The sequence below is a fragment of the Balaenoptera physalus genome (genome assembly GCF_965194825.1).
Source record: "Balaenoptera physalus genome assembly, chromosome: 3".
NCBI lineage: Eukaryota > Metazoa > Chordata > Mammalia > Artiodactyla > Balaenopteridae > Balaenoptera > Balaenoptera physalus.
In genome coordinates, this window is record NC_138890.1 from 9,528,605 (window position 1) to 9,547,961 (window position 19,357).

General features: G+C 49.8%; 1 protein-coding gene across 9 annotated transcripts in view; it reads left to right on the forward strand.

Annotated features, from left to right (window-relative positions):
• Positions 1 to 19,357, forward strand: part of CACNA1A (calcium voltage-gated channel subunit alpha1 A) — a 329,605-nt gene that overhangs the window by 242,433 nt on the left and 67,815 nt on the right. For 8 of the 9 annotated variants that reach the window (XM_082455223.1, XM_082455222.1, XM_082455224.1 and 5 more), the window contains 7 exons: positions 86 to 217; positions 511 to 583; positions 2,407 to 2,524; positions 2,662 to 2,729; positions 6,406 to 6,512; positions 8,215 to 9,018; positions 17,356 to 17,819. In XM_082455223.1, coding sequence (XP_082311349.1) covers positions 86 to 217; positions 511 to 583; positions 2,407 to 2,524; positions 2,662 to 2,729; positions 6,406 to 6,512; positions 8,215 to 9,018; positions 17,356 to 17,819 — 1,766 coding nt within the window. The remainder of the gene's footprint in view (positions 1 to 85; positions 218 to 510; positions 584 to 2,406; positions 2,525 to 2,661; positions 2,730 to 6,405; positions 6,513 to 8,214; positions 9,019 to 17,355; positions 17,820 to 19,357) is intronic. The other variant, XM_082455227.1, reaches the window with a different exon arrangement.

The window sequence follows — 19,357 nt, forward strand, 5'->3', positions numbered from 1 at the left end:
CCACCATGTTGGGAAGGTGGGCTTAGCTGCTGCCACCCTGGCCCAGCCTGACCCCCACCCCCCCACCCCTGGCCTCTGTTGGCAGGTACTGGGCATCTCTCAGGAACCTGGTCGTGTCTCTTCTCAACTCCATGAAATCCATCATCAGCCTGTTGTTCCTCCTTTTCCTGTTCATCGTCGTCTTTGCCCTTCTGGGAATGCAGCTCTTTGGTGGCCAGTAAGTGCTCGGCAGATCCTCTGACTTCTGCTTCCCTGGGGCCCAGCCCGGGGCCTCCCACCCCCAGGCACCTCGCTCAGTGCCTCCAGAGACCCAGGCCCACCTGCGTCACACAGTCTGCCCTCCTCGTGGCCTGGATGCCCAGTGCACTCACCCAGATGGGTGGGGCCCTGGGTACCACGCAGGGTGTCCTTTTAGGGGACGGAGATACTGCCCTGGAAACAAGATACTGAGCCAAGCCCTCAGAACACCTGAGGTGGGACCCACGTGAAATGTCTGTGTCCTCTCTGCAGGTTTAATTTCGATGAAGGGACTCCTCCTACCAACTTCGACACCTTTCCAGCAGCAATAATGACGGTATTTCAGGTACAACCTTCACCCAGCCCCATGAATGCAGAGCCATACAGGGAAGCACCAGAGCTCGTCAGGAGGCAGAGGGAGCGGGGAACGTGGGCAGGAGCATTTATTGTGGTTTCCACAGGAAGAAATGGGCAAGGCACGTTAAGCAGGCTTAGGATTGGCTAGTTTAAATAATTTCAGCAGGCCCTGGAGCTGTCCTGAGTTGTCTGGTACCTGACCCTGGGCTGATTCTGGCAGGAGAAGGTTGGCCCTGATTGTAAGAGCCCAATAGTGGAGATGGTTGGGAGTGTGGGCTCTGGATTGGTTGGTTTGCATTTGAAAAGCACGTTCACAGGCAAGTTGGTTACTATCTCTAAGAATTAGCTAGTCCTGACTCCCTCCAGGGTCAACAAGGCCTCCCACATATGTCAAAGCATCAGAATATAGAAAATAATAGACAAGGATAATACACCATCCTCCCCCAGATTGGAAGACACCCCAATCCCATATTCCAAGGCAAACAGATTGACCCTGGGTGGTCTCCCCAAACCAACTTCTGTACCCAGGTAGGCACATGCCCTGAGGTTTGGAACTGGCCTAGCTGGGACTTCCAGAGCCTTTCCATGTGGGTTCTGTCTCTTTAGGGGACAAAGAGTTTATGGAAAATGTGACTTCACTCCTCTCTTCTCCTGGGGGAGAGGTAATTTCTAAATGAGACCCCTAGACAGGGGCTTGGAAAGGGAAACTGTCCATGAAGTTCTGAACCCTCACATAAATGATTATTAATAGTAGTAATCGCCATCCGTATATCTTCAGCACAAGGGTTCTTGCCCAAGAAGGAGTCTGTCCCCCAAGGTCACCTAGAAGTATCTGAAAACATTTTGGGTTGTCACAACTGGGGGTGTGGGGGGATGTTACTGGCATCTAATGGGTAGAGGCCAAGGATGCCGGTCAACACCCTACATTGCACAGGACGGGAGGAAGTCCCAAATGTCAGTAGTACCAAGGCTAAAAAACCCTGCATTAACAGATTAATGTTTTGGGAGTTCTTTCACATTTACTTTATCCTCATGGAAATAATACAAAGGAGGGAAGTTGGATATTTTTTAACAACTGGGTGGGTGCTACATACATATCCCTTTAGCCCTTCCCACACGCATCTGCACACCTTCTATTTGCCAGCACCTGTGTCCCTTTACCTGAGGCTTCCTCTGGTCACCAGTACCACCACCATCACCACCCCCAGACACAGCAGTCCAGAAGTACCAATGAATATACGGCAAGAGAAATTTATTTCTCACAGTTCTGGAGGCTGGAGGTCCACAATCGGGGTGCATGCAGGGTTGGTTCCTGGTGAGGACTCTCTTCCTGGCTTGCAGACGGCCGCCTTCTCACTTCTCTCTCACGTGGCAGGGAGAGAGAGAGAGAGACCAAGTTCTCTGGTGTCTTTTCTTATAAAGGCACTATTCCCCTCTTGAGGGCCCCACTGTCATGTCTTCATCTAATCCTAATTCCCTCCCATCTCCAAATACCATCACACAAGGGTTTAGAACTTCAACGTATGAATTTAGGGAGTACAACTCAGCCTATAGCAAAACCCCCTTATCACATCAGGGAAGATGGAGTTACAGCAAGATTGTGACTCCTGCAGGGTCACTTTTTCCTAGAACAGGCTGAGAGCCCCTCAATGCAGGGACAGCCCTTTCCTCTTGCAAACAGATGAGACCTTCCCCACCCAGAGACAAGGGCCGAGGAGGGGCCCACACGGCAGGTTCCGGCTCCACAGCTGCATCTCCGAGGGGCCCAAGGTTGAGAGGGGGTTGGCTGTGTGTTTCTCCCTCCCCTTTCAGATCCTGACGGGCGAAGACTGGAATGAGGTCATGTACGACGGCATCAAGTCTCAGGGGGGTGTGCAGGGCGGCATGGTGTTCTCCATCTACTTCATCGTGCTGACGCTCTTTGGGAACTGTATCCTCTGTGTGGGGAAATGGGGACGTGCCCGGGCCTCAGGGAGAGCAGATTGGGGGGCACAAGGTGGGGGAATTCAGGAGTCCCAGATATCAAGGTCCAAGTGGCGATGCTTTCCCTGACTCCCACGTTTGCAGACACCCTCCTGAACGTGTTCTTGGCCATCGCAGTGGATAATTTGGCCAACGCCCAGGAGCTCACCAAGGTGGAGTTGGTGGGAGAATGTTGCTGTGGCAAAGTTACCACCTGCTCATGGCAGATCAGGACCGTGCCAGGTGGGGGTAGGGGCTAGGGTCAGAGCTTTTGCCCTGGATGCACTGTACCAGGGAGAAAGTGCCTCCTCCCCCACCCCCAAAATAGACTGTCCATAATCAAGTGGATTCTACAGCAAAGGAGGGGGGCTAAGGCAGCAGGGTTTCTACAGGAAACAGATGGCAAACTCCACCAGAGTGCCCATTTACAAGGAGTGGGCAGTGTCAAGGGACTTCCAAGGAATGTGGCAGCCTCTAGGATAGCAGGCACTGTCACCACCCTAAACCCGAAAGGAGGGGACAGATGGAGAATAACCCAGACAAGGTCCTGAGGCTCAGTGTGTGTGTCCCTGTGAGCTTGGGAGCTGGCTGGATTTCATCACTGAATGGTAGCGGTAAAGAATTATATGCGCTCATGGTTCCAGGCATTGCTGTTTTCTCCCTTTTGCAGAAGGGGGAACTGAGGCTCAGAAAGGCAAAATCACTGGCCCCAGATGGGATGATAATATCCGCTACTATTTAGAGCATCACGCTATACATGTCAGGCGCTCAGCACCGTTCTTGACACACAGGAAGTGCTCAATAAAGAGAGCCTTTGTAAGTCACTTGGCATGAGCAGTCACCTGGACCTAGAGCTCACATTTTACAGAGCTGGTAAAGGGAAGGCTAGGATTCGAACCCAGACTTGGCAAGTTCCAGAACCTAAGTTGTCTACCCACACACCCTGCCAGCTTTCATTTGAGCCCCAGCTGAGCAGGTAATGATAAAAATAAAAATAACAACAACCAGGGAAAATGTGATTGCCCCTCTTGTATGCCAGACACCAGAAAGCATAAGAGGTAGGGAGTTACTGTTATGCTCATTTCACAGATGGGAAAACTAGGGCCCGGAGAGGTTGTGACCTCACCACATATCTAGGAACTGAAAGAGCAGAGGTGTGACCCCCTCAAAGAACAGAAAAGAGAGAAGAGTACAGGAAATGAGATCAGAAGGGAATTGGGGGGATGGGTGGTGAGAACCATCCATGTGAGGAGAAGTCCAGTTTTCATTCATGGTCAGTGATATTGGATTATCTGGACAAAACCTGGTGCCAGATGCCCCGTAGGGCAGCCTTGGACTCCCTGGGACTCAGGTCCACCTCAGCTAGTCATAGAGGAGGCAATATTCCTTTCAGTAACACAGCTCACACCCCTGGGATAGCCCACAAGCAGAGCGGCTGGGAACGGTTGTACAGGTTGTGCACTGCACGAAGGAAGCTGGGCACCTTTTTGCAATTTGAGGGGAGGGTGTCAGGAAAAAAGGCATCTTAGGAGCTAGCGGTCGTCTGACCTAAGCCTTTCGCCAGCAGCCTCATCACATGAAAAGAACGTGTGCAGAATCATTCAGCCTAGGAGGTCCAGGCCTGGGACCTGCCTCAGCTTCACAGCCCCATCCCCAGTGCCTCGAGGTGTTCAGGCCATGTTCAGGGAACTGAACTGAACTGAGCAGACTTTGCCAACCCTCCATCTGCCAGCCTTGGCAGGAGGGAGAGAGACTTTCCTGGGCCCAGCTCTGACTGGGGGAAACGGAAGTCTCCACCACCCCAAGCACACAGCCACAGTCCTGGCCACCATGGAGCTGGCTGGCGTCAGTGCTTCAGGGGCTGTTCCAGCCATGATCTCATCCAGGTTCCAAGACCTCATCCTCAAGGGCCATCATGGGGGAGGAGATACCTCAGGAGGGTGGGAGAAGGGGAAGGAGAAAGCTCATCTCCTGTGACGTGTCTTCCAGACCCTCATTCTTTCCTTCATTTATGCCACAAGCATTTCTCAGGCATTTAATATGTGGCAGGGACCCCACTAAACGCCTTATGTGGTTGGGGTTTTTTTTTTAATTTTTTTATTGAAGTATAGTTGATTTATAATGTTGTATTCGTTTCTGGTGTACAGCAAAGTGATTCAGTTATACATATATATAATTCTTTTTCGTATTTTTTCCATTATAATTTATTACAAGATATTGACTATAGTTCCCTGTGCTATACAGTAGGACCTTATTGTTTATGTTTTATATATAGTAGTAATAGGTTTTTATCTCATTTAACCCTCACAGAAAACCTAGGAGGCAAATTCTCTGATCCCCATTTTACAGATTTTGTCATTCATTGAAAAGCATTTGGGAATTCCCTGGTGGTCCAGTGGTTAGGACTCGGCACTCCCACTGCTAGGGCCCTGGGTTCGGTCCCTGGTCACGGAACTAAGATCCCACAAGCCACAGCGCCACCAAAAATAAATTAATCAATTAAAATTGAAATTAAAAAGGAAAAGCTTTTATTGAGCATCTACTGTGAACAGGGTCTAGGAGCCAGGGACATGGCAGGGAACAAAACAGACAGATCCCTGCCCTCGTTGATATTCTAGGGGGAGAGATAGATGAGAAAGAAACTTGTCAGATGGTGATAAGTGCTAAAGAGAAAAACGAAGTGGGGAAAGTCGAGGAGAGTTGAAATTTTAGATGAAGATTGTGAGGCACAGAGAAGTTAAGAGACTCGTCCAAGGTAAGCAGAAAGTGAAGGAGCTGAGATTTGAATCCAGATGGGTCCAGAACTTGTGCTTCTAACCACATGCAACGTTGGTTAAACTTGAGCGTGTTTCAGACTCAACTGGGAGCTTATTGAAAATGCAGATTCCAGGGCCCAGCCCAGGTTCTTCAGGAGACCTGGGAATCTGCATTTGCAGTGTTTCTTAGGCAGGTGGTCCAGGGACTCAGCTGTGAGAAATGCTGGGTGTGATGCCAGGAGGAGGGGAGGCCTTGGGAGAGCAGGGTGGCCAGCGGGGTCCCACCCCTGTGTTGTCACTGACAGAGAGTGTCCTGATCTGACCATTTCTGAGGTGGTAAGGTTGCTTCTTGCCCCAGACAGCTCAGCACAGTGGGAGAGGTGCCCTGCCACCGCATGACCTTTTTTATCGGCGGGTTCATCTCTGGCCATTTCTTTCTTGTTGCTTTTTCTTTGCTTTTTCTTTGTTGGCTTTTCTGTTTTACGAATGAGGCCCTGCATGAAGGCTGAAGAAGGATTTAAAGCCCCAAAACGTCTTTTTCTGTGTGTATTTTTAAAACATCTTCCCCCATCCTCCTCCTCTCTGAACCTAACTGGCTGAGAATATAAGTTCCTTTCCTGATTCCCCTTCTGGAGGCTGTTGGCAGTGCATGGGATGGGCTGTGGGATGCCAGGTTTTTCTGCACGTGGGGGCTTGTCAGTGTTCTTTAAAAGTCTTGGTTCAGAGAGCTTAAATGGCCCAGGAAGTAGAGTGAGAGGAAAATCTTTGCATTAATTTCCAGCTCATTGAGACAGGGTACAGAAAAATTTCCATTGTGGGAAGGGAAGGGAGTCTTTCTCCTTTTCTTCTGACTGTGTGTTAAAATAGGGTTAATAATGAGCTAGCTATTGAGCCTGTACATAAAGGGGATAGCAGTATACTCAACTGACGGGCGTCCTTTCCAATCACTGGGCCTCGGCTCTGTTTGGCTGACACCCAGGCCACACCTGTTTGTAAATATCTGAACTGTTGCCCCTGGTTAACAATAGGGTCAGAGGTGAGGCCCCAAGGCCCAGTTCATGTTTTGTGAACAGGGATCACATGTGACTTTTAGGATGAACAAGAAGAAGAAGAGGCAGCCAACCAGAAACTCGCCCTCCAGAAAGCCAAGGAGGTGGCAGAAGTGAGCCCTCTGTCTGCAGCCAACATGTCCATAGCTGTGTAAGTGCCCCCAACTCCGGTATGCTTTCCGGGCTCCTCACCCTCTGCACCCTCCCAGTCAAGGGTTTGGGGGGCAGGGAGCAGTCCCTGACTGGGTTGAGCTTTAGGAAGAGGTGCTTCTGCCCTCCCACCCACTTTCACTCAAGAAATAATTAATAAGCAGGTACTATGTGCCAGGCACTGTTCTAGCTGCTGGGAATACAGCGTTAACAAGTGGTTGAGGTTTATAGGGAGGGCTAGGGGTGGTGAGAGTTATGATTTTAAGTAAAGTTGTCAGGGAAGGTCTCACTGAGAAGGTGACAAAGCCTGAAGAAGGTGAGGGAGGAGCTCTGTGGGGGTCTGAGTGAAGAGCATCGCAGGCAATGGGAACAGCGTGTACGAAGGCCCTAAGGCAGGAACGTGCCTGGTGTGTTTAGGGAACACGAAGGAGGCCAGTGTGACTGAAGCAGAGTGAGTGAGGGGGGCGAGTGGGGGGAGGTGAGGGCAGAGAGGTGATGAGCAGATCAGGCAGGGCCTTGTGGGCTGTAGGGAGGACTTAGAATTTTGCTCTGAGCCAGGTGGGAGACATGGAGGGTTGTTGAGCTGAGGAGGGATAGGGAGGGACTCAGGTGCTCACAGGTACCCTTTGGCTGCTATCAGGGGAGCAAGGGCAGGAGCCAGGAGACCAGGTTGGAGAAGACTGCATTGTTCCCTGCAAAAGAGATAGTGGGGGCTGGATCAGGGTGGTGACTGAACAGGTCATGGATGTAGCTGAATTCTAGACAGATCATGAAGGCAGAGTGGACAGAATTTGCTGGTGGATCAGAGGTGTTAAGGTGGTAAAGAGTTAAGGTGTCTTGATTAAAGATTCGTTAACACAGATATTCTGAATTGCACCTTTGTTGGGTAGTCCTGGGATTTTGCGTACTGTGGGGCGGTGCATAATGGGACAATGGGGAGGGGGCTTTCTTTCTCAAAGTGCAAGGAGATGGCTGTGGAAGGGGAGCCCAGGAAGGTACATGCTCAGGCAGGCAAGCCTATAGAAGTTGATGGTCTGTATAAAACTATCAATACACATAGAACCCCTGGAAAAATCTGTGTGCTCCAGGCAGGGCTTCAGCCCAGCCAGCACTCCCAGCCATGACCCCACTGGTGTTTTGCACCAGTGGATAGATAGGTACTGTCCCAAGACTCCCAAGCGCCCATGTCAGGGCTTCCAGAACCTGCCCCAGGTCAGTGTCCATTATGATTGGCTGTCTCAGAGGTTAAAATATTCTGAACATCAGGACAGCCCCCAGAGGCCATGTGCTAAAATTTGAAGAGGAATAGAGAGGTCAGTGGGGACATACACCTGGGCTGAGACCCCCGTTAGACCGAAATGCCCAGCCAGGCCAGGATACCTTACTGGAACAAGACGCCCATCTGGGCCAAGACGCCTGTAAGGACGAGACATCCGGCCAGGTTGAGTTTTCCACACAGGTTGAAACACCTAGTTAGGCAGGGATACCCAGCCAGGCCATGATACCCGCCTTGACAGAGATGCCCACTTTGGTCAAGATGCCCATCTGGGCCAAGGTACCCACCTGGGCGGAAATGCCCACCTGGGGCAAGACACCCACCAGGGTGGGGATGCCCACCTGGGCTGAGACGCCTGTTAGCCCGAGAGGTCCATGCAGGCCACAATGCCCAGCAGTGCCCTAACCCCTGCGCCCTTCCGTTGCAGGAAGGAGCAACAGAAGAACCAGAAGCCCACCAAGTCCGTGTGGGAGCAGCGGACAAGCGAGATGCGGAAGCAGAACCTGCTGGCCAGCCGGGAGGCGCTGTACAACGAGATGGACCCGGACGAGCGCTGGAAGGCGTCCTACGCCCGGCACCTGCGGCCCGACATGAAGACCCACCTGGACCGGCCGCTGGTGGTCGATCCCCAGGAGAACCGCAACAACAACACCAATAAGAGCCGGGCGGCCGAGCCCACGGTGGACCAGCGCCTCGGGCAGCAGCGAGCCGAGGACTTCCTGAGAAAACAGGCCCGCTACCACGACCGGGCCCGGGACCCCTGCGGCTCCGTGGGCCCGGACACCCGGAGGCCCTGGGCGGGCAGCCAGGAGGCCGAGCTGAGCCGGGAGGGGCCTTACGGCCGCGAGTCGGACCACCACGCCCGGGAGGGCGGCCTGGAGCAGCCGGGGTTCTGGGAGGGCGAGGCGGAGCGGGGCAAAGTCTGCGACCCGCACCGGAGGCACGCCCACCGGCAGGGGTGCAGCCGGGAAAGCCGCAGCGGGTCCCCGCGCACGGGGGCCGACGGGGAGCCCCGCAGACACCGGGCGCACCGCAGGCCGGGCGACGAGGGCCCAGAGGACAAGGCCGATCGGAGGTCCCGGCACCGCGAGGGCAGCCGGCCGGCGCGGGGCGGCGAAGGCGAGGGCCCAGACGGCGCCGAGCGGAGAAGGCGGCACCGGCTTGGCCCTCCGCCCGCTTACGACGGGGACGCACGCAGGGAGGACAAGGAGCGCAGGCACCGGAGGAGGAAGTAAGTGGAAGCGATGACCATAGTAGAAATGATAAGATGAGGCAAAGTGGCACCTGCTGGATACCTGGTACTCTCCTGAGCCACTCATTTCAGCTTCTTGACAGCCCCCTCGTCATGGCCCCGTTTCTCAGATGGGGAAACTGAGAGCTGACTTGCCCAAGGTAACACATCTAATAAGTGGCCTTGAACCCAGGTCATCTGGCGCCAGAAGCTGCAAACTATCAAGCCCTTGTACGTCTCAGGGAAACTCTACAAGAACTTTCCCCCAGAATTATACAGCTCTTCCATGTGCTTGCTGTGTGGCCTTCGGCGGGGACTTCATGTCTCTGGGCCTCAGTTTTCACAATCTGTAAAATGGAGATAGTGGGGTCTAATTTGGTCATTGCTCGAATTAAATGATGTAATATATGCAAAGGGCCTGAAAGAGCAGCTGACACATAATAAGTGCTTGGGAAATTTAGACCCTTTTTAGCTGTTATTGAGTCAATCATTTTTCACCTGATGCTATTCCTGGGGGGTTGGAAAAGCTACTCTGGGCCCTCAGAATTGAATGAAGATCAGGGTTCAAGGCTTTTGGCGGCATCTCCAGGCCAACACCTCACGCAGTCAGAAGCGACACCCTGTTTTTCATAACAATATTTTGTAACACTCCTTAGAAAATCCTACGGTGATTGTACATTTAGGAGCCCAAACAACTTACATGTGTTATTTCATTAATTAACGTCCTCTTAGTCTTCTTTTTTTTTTTTTAATTTTTATTGGAGTATAGTTGATCTCTTATTCTTCTTTTATTATATATCACCCGCCACTAGGGCATCCTTTTGATTTTTTTTTTCTTTTTTTAAAAAAACCCTCTTGTAAGTTCTTTGTGTTTTCTTTTTTCGGCATTAGGTATTCTTTTTTTTTCTTCCACTTTTATTGAGGTATAATTGATGGGCAGCACAGTATAAGTGTAAGGTGTACAACATAATGATTTCATTTACATACATCAGCACCATATTAATTTTTAATGATGTGTTTAAATGCTTCTGTTACATGCCGTATGCACTAAGCTAGCACTTCTCAAAATTGAATGGGTGCACGAATCCCCAGGGATCTTGTGAAAGTACAGATTCTAATTCAGTAGGTCTCAGGTGCAGCCTGAGGTTCTGCATTTCTAAGGAGCCAGTGCTGGTCCAGGGACCACACTTTGAGTAATGAGACCCTAGAAGACAGAGTGAAGCAATTCTGATGCAGACACCTGTGCACAAAATCACCATGAATGAGACAGGTACAAATGCCAGCTGACTCAGGGTGCAGGCTACTCGAATACCATGAGGGAGTTACCATCGGTGTTGAGATGTTCCAAAATGGTGAAGTTCCGTACGAAATAGAGTCTACTCTTCCTTTAATTTGTCCAGTACTTGCATTCTGGGAAGATGCGATGTATATTTAAAACATGCAAAAAATACTTTATGCTGATACATAAAGCAGAGTTAGGTTGACACAAAAGACTCAGATCATTACAAGCAGAGTTTTCACCTGTGTGAGGGACATTAGAGAGTCATGAAGGAGAAAGGATAATTCTTCCTCGGTGGGACTGCCCTGCACATGGTAAGATACTTATATACCTGCCTCCCATTTCCTAAATGCCCACAATGCCCCCCATTACTATGGCATTAGGTCTCCACATAGCTCTGCAACAGCCCCCTGAAAACCACTGTTTCTGAGAAAGGAATAGTGTTCTAGGCTAAGAACAGCATGTGTAAAGGCCCTAAGGTAGAACAGCAGGAGGCCAGTTTGCCATTTGGAGGGTGAGGAGAGAGTGGCAGACAAAGAAGTTGCAGGGAGTATAATAGGTCAGCAGAGCCTTGAGTCCTCCCAGGGAAATGGGAGGCCACTGAAGGGATTTTACGTGGAATAGAGTGTTTAGCACAGGACTCCATAATTAAGAACCAGTGGATCACTGGTGGTATTTTTTTTTTTTTTTTTTTTTGGCCACGCCACGTGGCATGCTGGATCTTAGTTCCCTGACCAGGGATCCAACCCCTCTCAGTGGAAGTGAGGAATCCTAACCACTGGACCACCAGGCAAGTCTCCTGGTGCTATTATTTTAATACTACTAATATTACCATCGTTATCATCCTTGTATTATATCTACTCCTATCATTGAAGGAGGAAGGATGACAGGGACAGAAAGGCAGCACAGCCTGGTAGTGAATGGCAAGGATTCTGGAGCCAGAGGTCACACTGCTGCCCCATCACTTCCCAGCTGTGTGACTTGCAGCTTGTCACTTCCTCTCACTGGGCCTCCGTTTCCCCATCTGTAAAATGGGAATAAGAATGCTACCTACCTCCTAGGGTAGGTGTAAGGTTCAAATGAGTTAATACATGCAAAATGCTTTAAATGGTGTCTGGCTTATAATAAGTATGCAGTAAGTATTAGCTATTATTAGTATGAATATTATTATTATTCAGTACTCAGTAAATGTTAACTATTTTTCACAGTAGCAGTAGTAATAAGCATTCGATAAGTTTTAGCTATTACTATTATTATTATCATTATTACTATTAAGACACTTGCATCATAGACTAAAAAACAAAACTTTAGATGCATAGCCTTTTGTTTGTCCACTCAAACTCCTTTTTACAGATGGGGAAACTGAGAATTCCACAGGTGGCCCCTGCTCCCCCTCCTCTCCAGAGGAACAAAGTACCTCCCCCACTTCCACCCCCAAATCTGCACCAGGAGGGTACTGCCCACTCCTTTATTAATAGATGTGTCGAACGCCCTGGCCAGGAGAGGCATTATTCATTTGGCTGATAAAAAGGTTCTCATTGGAAATAAAACTTCATGAAGATTCGGGCACTTTTAGAGAAAAAAAATCCAAGACAAACATGCGCCGTGTGGCGCAGCCAAAAAAATAAAATAAGAATGGCGAAGATAAAATTTTATTCAAGAACGTAACATACTAAAAAGACATTTCAGTTCTGTATTATGACAAAGCCAGTGGCCCTTAACAGGCCTGCCTCACACATTTCTCCTCTTGTCCTTCCTTAGGCCTCTCCCCAGACACACTCTGTGTTTTGATTCTCCAGAGCATTGATAATAAATAGAATTGTTTTCTTTCTATTTCCCCTGTCTTCCCCCACCATTTCTCCCTTAATCTCTTCCACTTCAGTTTTCCCAGGTTTACATGTCCCCCACCCCCGAAGCTTTCACTGGCTCACCCCAGTAAAAAGGGGGTAGAGCACGCGCTGTTTTGTATCATTAAACAGTCGCTAACCCCTGACCTCCCACACCAGGTGGCTGAGCCCAGTGTCACCCCAGGGGCACCAAAGTGAGGATGGAGCTTTCTCTGACTCCCAGTAAAAAAAATCTGTGGATTGCAGGGTATCCACCACTCCCTGATAGCTGGGCAGTGCCTCCTGCTAGATTTGACTGAGCAACGGGACCTTTTGCAAGACCTGCACCACCCTAGAATTAATATCTCGGCTATTTGCACACGAGTTCCACCTGCTCTCATCACCAAGACAACCTACTCCCCAAAAGGAGCAATAAGAGAGAGACTGGACTTCCGAGCCTCACAGTTTATCCAGCATGGGGTAGAGAGGAGAGCCTTCATCCCTTAACACCCTGATTCTTAACAGCACCCCCAATTTGCCTTAGCCAGTCTCAGCACCTCCATTCCACGCACACCAAGTCATCCATTGCCCCCTTTTCTTCACTGAGTGGTGCTGTAGCTTCAGATCTCTAGGGCCAGAGTCTACCTCAGCCCTTTCCCAGCTGGATAACAGCGGGCAAGCGCCTTTGCCTCTCTGGGCATCATCTTCGTCATCTGTAAAATGGGCCTGATCCTAATAGCACCTCAGATGGTGATTGTTGTGGGGACTAAATGAGTTAATATGTGCAGGTCCTAAGGATAGTGGGGACACAAGCACCATCCTCTGAATTTAGGGACCTGAGCATGCCCCAGGCAAGATGTCCATAGCCCTTGGCAGAGGGATGCTGAAGTGATTAGCTGGCGAAGGGATGCAGTGCAGGACAGGCATTATGCAATCAGCTGCCTATTCCGGGCAGATGATGGCAGATCCCCAAGAGGGAAGGGGGAAGGGGCCTGACTTCAAAGTTTTCTGCCGCTTTTGAGTTCTCCTTGGAGACACTTGGAAATAAAACTTCCTGGAGATTGACACTAGGCCTCTGCAGGCTGAGCTTGTTAAAACTCCACTGCAAACAGAGCCAGCAGAAGAAACAAAAGCAAGACAAAACAAAAGACCCTCAGATCCCCTTTCCATCCGGACAAGGGGCTCTTGGTCCATGTGTGAGGCTGTCCCTCTAACAAAACGTACGCCGTGATCTCAACTGCTATGTTATTTAGTTCGGTCTCTCTAGATGGTGACCAAAAGATTCAGATTCTCTTTGAAATGATAACTTCACGGAGCCTGCTTTTTGGTAGAGCTCTACTTAAAAGAATATACAAAATGATGAGAAAATATTCCCAGCCAGCTTTTCATCTGATGTACATGTGCAAAATACATTCACCCCATCTCAACATCCCCAAAAGTCTTACCCCATCATCAGCTCAAAAATTCCAAATCTCATCATCTAACTCCAGTATTGGTAAGACTCTAAGTATGATCCACTTGGGGGCAAAATTTTCTTCCATCTGTAGACCTGAAAACTAGAAAACCAATTATCTGCTTCCAAAACACAAAGGTGGGACAAGCACAAAAATAGACATTCCTATTCCAAAAGGGGGAAATTGGAAGGAATAAAACGTCTCTGGTCCCCAGCAAGTTCTAAATCCAACAGAGCAAATTCCATTAGGTTTCCAGGCCTGCGAGCAATGCTCTAGCTCTCGGCTCATTCACGCATTTATTCTTCACAGGAACTCAGCGAGATTATCATCCCCATGTTATGGGTGAGAAACAGGCTGAGTAAATCACCGGTGGTCACATAGCTAATAAGCTCCAGGATCTTCACTTTAGTCTCCATGTTATAGAGAAGGTTCTACTACTATTATCCCCAATTTAAAGATGAGGAAACTGGGACTTCCCTGGTGGCGCAGTGGATAAGACTTCACATTCCCAATGCAGGGGGCCTGGGTTCAATCCCTGGTCAGGGAGCTAGATGCCCACATGCATGCTGCAACTAAGAGTTCGCATGCCACAACTAAGGAGCCTGCGAGCTGCAACTAAGGAGCCTGCCTGCTGCAACTAAGACCAGGTGCAACCAAATAAATAAATAAATATTTTTTAAAAAATTGAACAAACTCTGCTAAGATTTAAAAAATAAATAAATAAAGATGAGGAAACTGAGGCTCAGGGAGGCTAATCAAGCTACAGAGGATCCCACAGCTAGTAAGTGGCATTGGTGAGACTCAAACCCATGTCAGTCTGTCAATCTAGAACCTGCTCACATGACTGAGAAGTGAGGAATTCGCCTGGACCTGCCCTTCTCCCTCTGCGGCCTCAGGGACACAAGCCTGAAAATAAATTACCTCATCTCTCTTCTGCTTGCTAAAAACACCATGGACTTTTGCAAGTTAAAATGCAAAAATAAAACAAGAAAGAGGGTACTGGTGGCTTAGCCAGTGGAGGGGCCTCCAGGGGAGGCCAGCTTTTTCTTTTTTTTTAAATTGTTATTATTTTTTATATGAAGTATAGTTGATTTACAGAGCCCAGCTTATTTTAAATTTTTAAGTGTTAGGTAGATTTAAGGTTACAGATTGGGCCTCAGGAAGCAAGCCTATGCTGTCCAGGGGCTTTGGTTCCTGCGATTGTACCTAATCTCCTGGGTGTTCCATGAATGGATACAATCTGAGGGCTGTCTTTTGCTCACATCTGGTCTCTTGAGTGAGTGTGTGATGGCGACAGCCTGACAAAGCCATTTTCTTTTTTTAATTTTTATATATTTATTTATTTGGTTGCAGCAGGGAGGCTCCTTAGTTGTGGCACATGGGCTCCTTAGTTGCAGCAGGTGGGCTCCTTAGTTGCGGCTCGCGGGTTCCTTATTTATGGCATGCGAACTCTTAGTTGCAGCATGCGTGTGGGATCTAGTTCCCTGACCAGGGATTGAACCCAGGCCCCCTGCATTGGGAGTGCGGAGTCTTATCCACTGCGCCACCAGGAAAGTCCCACAAAACCATTTTCTAGTATGTCTAACTCACCCTCTCCGGGCCTCAGTTTCCTCATCTGTGTAATGGGAGCAGTAACAATTCAGGCGTCATAAGATTGTCCCAGAAGTTAATGAGTCAAAATAGAAGAGAGGCTGGCTCACACTATTGGAGGTTGCAGTGAGTGCCAAGGATTCCCTGCACCCAGCAGCTGTGGGCTGAGCCTCCTGGGAGATCTCAAACTGCTTAGTAAGAGAGCTGCAGTGTCAGGTGGGGGTTAGTATGGGTGCTGGAGCCATGTGGTCTGGGTCCAAACTGCCTCTGCCAGCAACTGACTGTGTGGCCTTGGGCAAGGCCCTTCGTGTTTCTGGGCCTTGGTTTCCTCTTCTGTAAAAAGGGGATAACAGTACTACCCACTCCCTGTGGTTATTCTAAGGATTAGATGAGCTGACGTGTCAAGGCTGGCACACAGCAAGTACTCAATATGTGTGAGCTCTTATGAGGAGGTGTGGAGGGCATGGGATACAGAATTGGGGGGTGCCTTTAAGAAGAGCCAGAGGGGTAAGTCTTGGACTGCAGAGCCCTCTGGAGAGAGGAGTCGTTGAGATTATAAACTACAGATGTCCTGGGGTTTCCGGGAAACAGACTTTGCCGGGGCCAGTGCCCAGGGATGGGGGAAGAATGATGGGGCCTCTTATCTGAGGATCGAGGGTCCAGAAGAGGTGTCTGAAGGCAAACAGAACAAACTGGGCGTCAGGTCCACACAGATCCTTGCACAGGCAGGCAGAGCTGGGACCAGCCGAAGACACAGAGTGAGCAGGGCCTGTAGCCACCCTCACCAAAGCCAGGGCTCCTGGGGGTCTCTGACAAGCTGGCAGTGAGCGTGCAGATGGGAGAAGGCAGGGGTTGATGGCAAGTCTAGGCCTGTGGGACTTCTCCTGGGTCTCAGTGTCCTTATCTGAAAAATGGGGACACTCATTTATCATTTGGCAAGAAGTGACCAAGCATTTGCCATGTGCCAGGCCCTGTTCTGGGCACTGAAACCACAGCTGTGAACAAGACAGACAAAAATAAACCCCTTGCCTTGCGGAGCTGATGTCTCAGTGGGCATTGAGGTCGGAAAAGCTAAGCAAGGACCCTTAACTTTTTCCTCTCCTTCTCCAAATGCACTGAGCACTCAGACTCTTTTCTTCTCATGTCCATCTGCATGGTGTTAATTATTTGAGTCACTGAGGCACCAAACCCCTACCCACCTCATCTCTCCCACTCTCCACCTTCAGCCATACCAGCCTCCTGAAACTCAACAAGCTTATCCCCACCTCATGGCCTTTGCACTGGCTGTTCCCCCTGCCTGGAATGCTTTGCCCACCACACTTGTATCCCTGTGAGAAATTAACTTGTTCATTTACCGGCTGTGTAGCCTTGGCAAGAGACTTAACCTCTCTGAGCTTCAGTTTTCTCATCTGTAAAACGGTGCTAGTAATTATCCCTCTTAGGGCTAAGGACGAAGGGGTTATTACAAGGCAAGTGTGTTACTGAAATGTTGGCTGTTATTATTTCTATTGTTATTTTTTAGTATGTTAATGTACGTATATTACCTGCTTTCCCTAACTGGAATATTGGGAAGGGGCATACTTACTACAAGCATTTAAAGCCATGAGGCAGGGAATTCCGTGGCATTCCAGTGGTTAGGACTCCATGCTTTCACTGCCGAGGGCCGGGGTTCAATCCCTGGTCAGGGAACTAAGATCCCCACAAGCCACATGGCGTGGCCAAAAAACAAAACAAGAAGATAAATTCATGAGGCAATTCCACCCCTAAAGAGATGGTGTCCCTGTGTCTGCTTTAGCCACTTCTGGAAACACTGTGTGTCCCCGTCCTGCCTCAGAGCTAATGGGAGACACATAGGCAGGGTCAGGAAGGTTTGGGTTGGAGACATGCGGACTCTGGCAGAAAGTTCTTTTCCCTTCTGATTTCTCCATGAAGGAGTAGCCTCATCTCTTAGGAAGCAGCCCTCCTGGCAGGAGAAGCACCACACTGAAACCTGGGAGGGTGGGCACTTACACTCCCACGGGGTCTTGATCCCTAACAAGAACGGACCAGGCACCGGAGAGTTTCAGGACACGGCCCCTCGACCGCCAACTTGTACCTCGAGTGGTGGAATCTTAGGCAGGATCTGGAGACATTCCCTCTATGTTCTAACTCACTTATGGGTTCTTTTTCATTGGCCTGCCTGCCACAGAGAGAACCAGGGCTCCGGGGTCCCCGTGTCGGGCCCCAACCTGTCAACCACCCGGCCGATCCAGCAGGACCTGGGCCGCCAAGACCCACCCCTGGCCGAGGATATTGACAACATGAAGAACAACAAGCTGGCCACCGCGGAGTCAGCAAGTCCCCACGACAGCCTCGGCCATGCCGGCCTGCCCCAGAGCCCGGCCAAGATGGTGAACAGCACCGACCCCAGCCCCATGCCTGCCCCACCTGCCATGGCCACCAACCCCCAGGATGCTTCCAGCCGCCGGACACCCAACAACCCGGGGAACCCGTCCAACCCCGGCCCCCCCAAGACCCCCGAGAACAGCCTTATCGTCACCAACCCCAGCAGCACCCAGACCACCTCAGCTAAGACTGCCAGGAAACCCGACCACACCATGGTGGACATCCCCCCAGCCTGCCCGCGCCCCCTCAACCACACCGTCGTCCAAGGTATGAGCTCCAATCTCACACATGAGCCGGCCTCCTGGGCTCAGTCCCCAGAGGCTCAGTTGGGTGACTCTGGACAGTGGCTCCACCTCTCTGGCCTCAGTTGCTTCATCTGGAAAATGGGTAGAGACATAGTTCCTGCCCCCACAGGGCTGCTGGGAGAATTAAATGAGATAATATGCATACGATGCCTGGCAAGTACACAATAGGTTAGCAACATTTCCTGCATCCCAAATTCCCACAGGAGAGCCAGGGAGCCACCATATTTGAGGAGTCAACGGATTCCTCTGATGGAAATCTGGGGGAGTCAGATGATTCTTTAGGACAGCGCTGTCCAAAAGAAATGTGACACAGGCCACCTATGTAATTTTAAACTTTCTAGGGGAATTCGCTGGTGGTCCAGCGGTTAGGACTACATGCTTCCACTGCAGGGGGCACGGATTCGATCCCTGGTTGGGGAACTAAGATCCTGCAAGCCGAGTGGTGCAGCCAAAATAATTAATTAATTTATTTATTTATTTGTTAAACTTTCTAGTAGCCATGTTAAAAGAAAGAAAGAAGGGACGAAAGGAGAAAAGGAGGGAGGGAAGAGGGAGGGAGGAAGGAAGGAAGGAGTGATTTTAAAAATAAGGAAGAAATAGGTGAATTGAACTTTAATAGTTAAATCGTATTTAACCCAAAATACTATTGATTTGTATCCAAAATGTTAACATGTCAGTGTGTCATCAATACCTTTTAAATTATTAATGAGCTACCTTACATTCTTTTTCTCGTACTCAGTCTTGGAAATCTGGCGTGTTTTTACACTGCATGCCGCAGTTTGAACTAGCCACGTTTCAAATGCTGGACAGTGCAGGTCTAGGACCTTGAGGGATTGGCTGTTTTTGCCCCCCCAAACTCCCCCTTGTAAGATTATGATCTGAGAAGCACCAGGAATTTGGAAATTACCCCGAGCTTATTATTTTTAAGATGATAATGGTAGCCCAGTTCTATGCAAAAGCTGTCCATGAGTTTGCTCTATAAATGCTTGCCACAGTCCTACAAGGCGGATCTTGTCATTGTGCCCATTTCACAGATGAAAAAACTGAGGCTCAGCAAGGCTCAGCCTGTCCACGGACCCATAGAGTGGCTAGGCTGCAGGATCAATGCTCAGGAGGATGGTGCCTCACCCCACTCAGGAGAGGGGTGTTAATGGGGGAAAGCCCTGCAGTTTGGCTATGGGAGGGGCTCAGTATTCTCATCTGTAAAGTGGGGCTCTTGGCCACCCTGCCTGTCTCCAAGTGACAATATAAAGGTCATCATAGGCTGGGGGGTAGGTCTATGTTAGTTTCCCATGAGGGTCCCAGCAGACTCAAGGCTGTAGAGTGGTTGAGAGCAAGCACTCTGGGGCCAGGCTACCTGGGTTCAAATCCCAGCTTTGCCACATCCCAGCCATGTGACCTTAGGCAAGCCACTTCACCTCTCTGTGCCTCAGTTTCCTCATCTGTAAAGTGGGCATCATAAAGTACCAACCTCATAGGGTCAGGTGAGGATTAAATGGC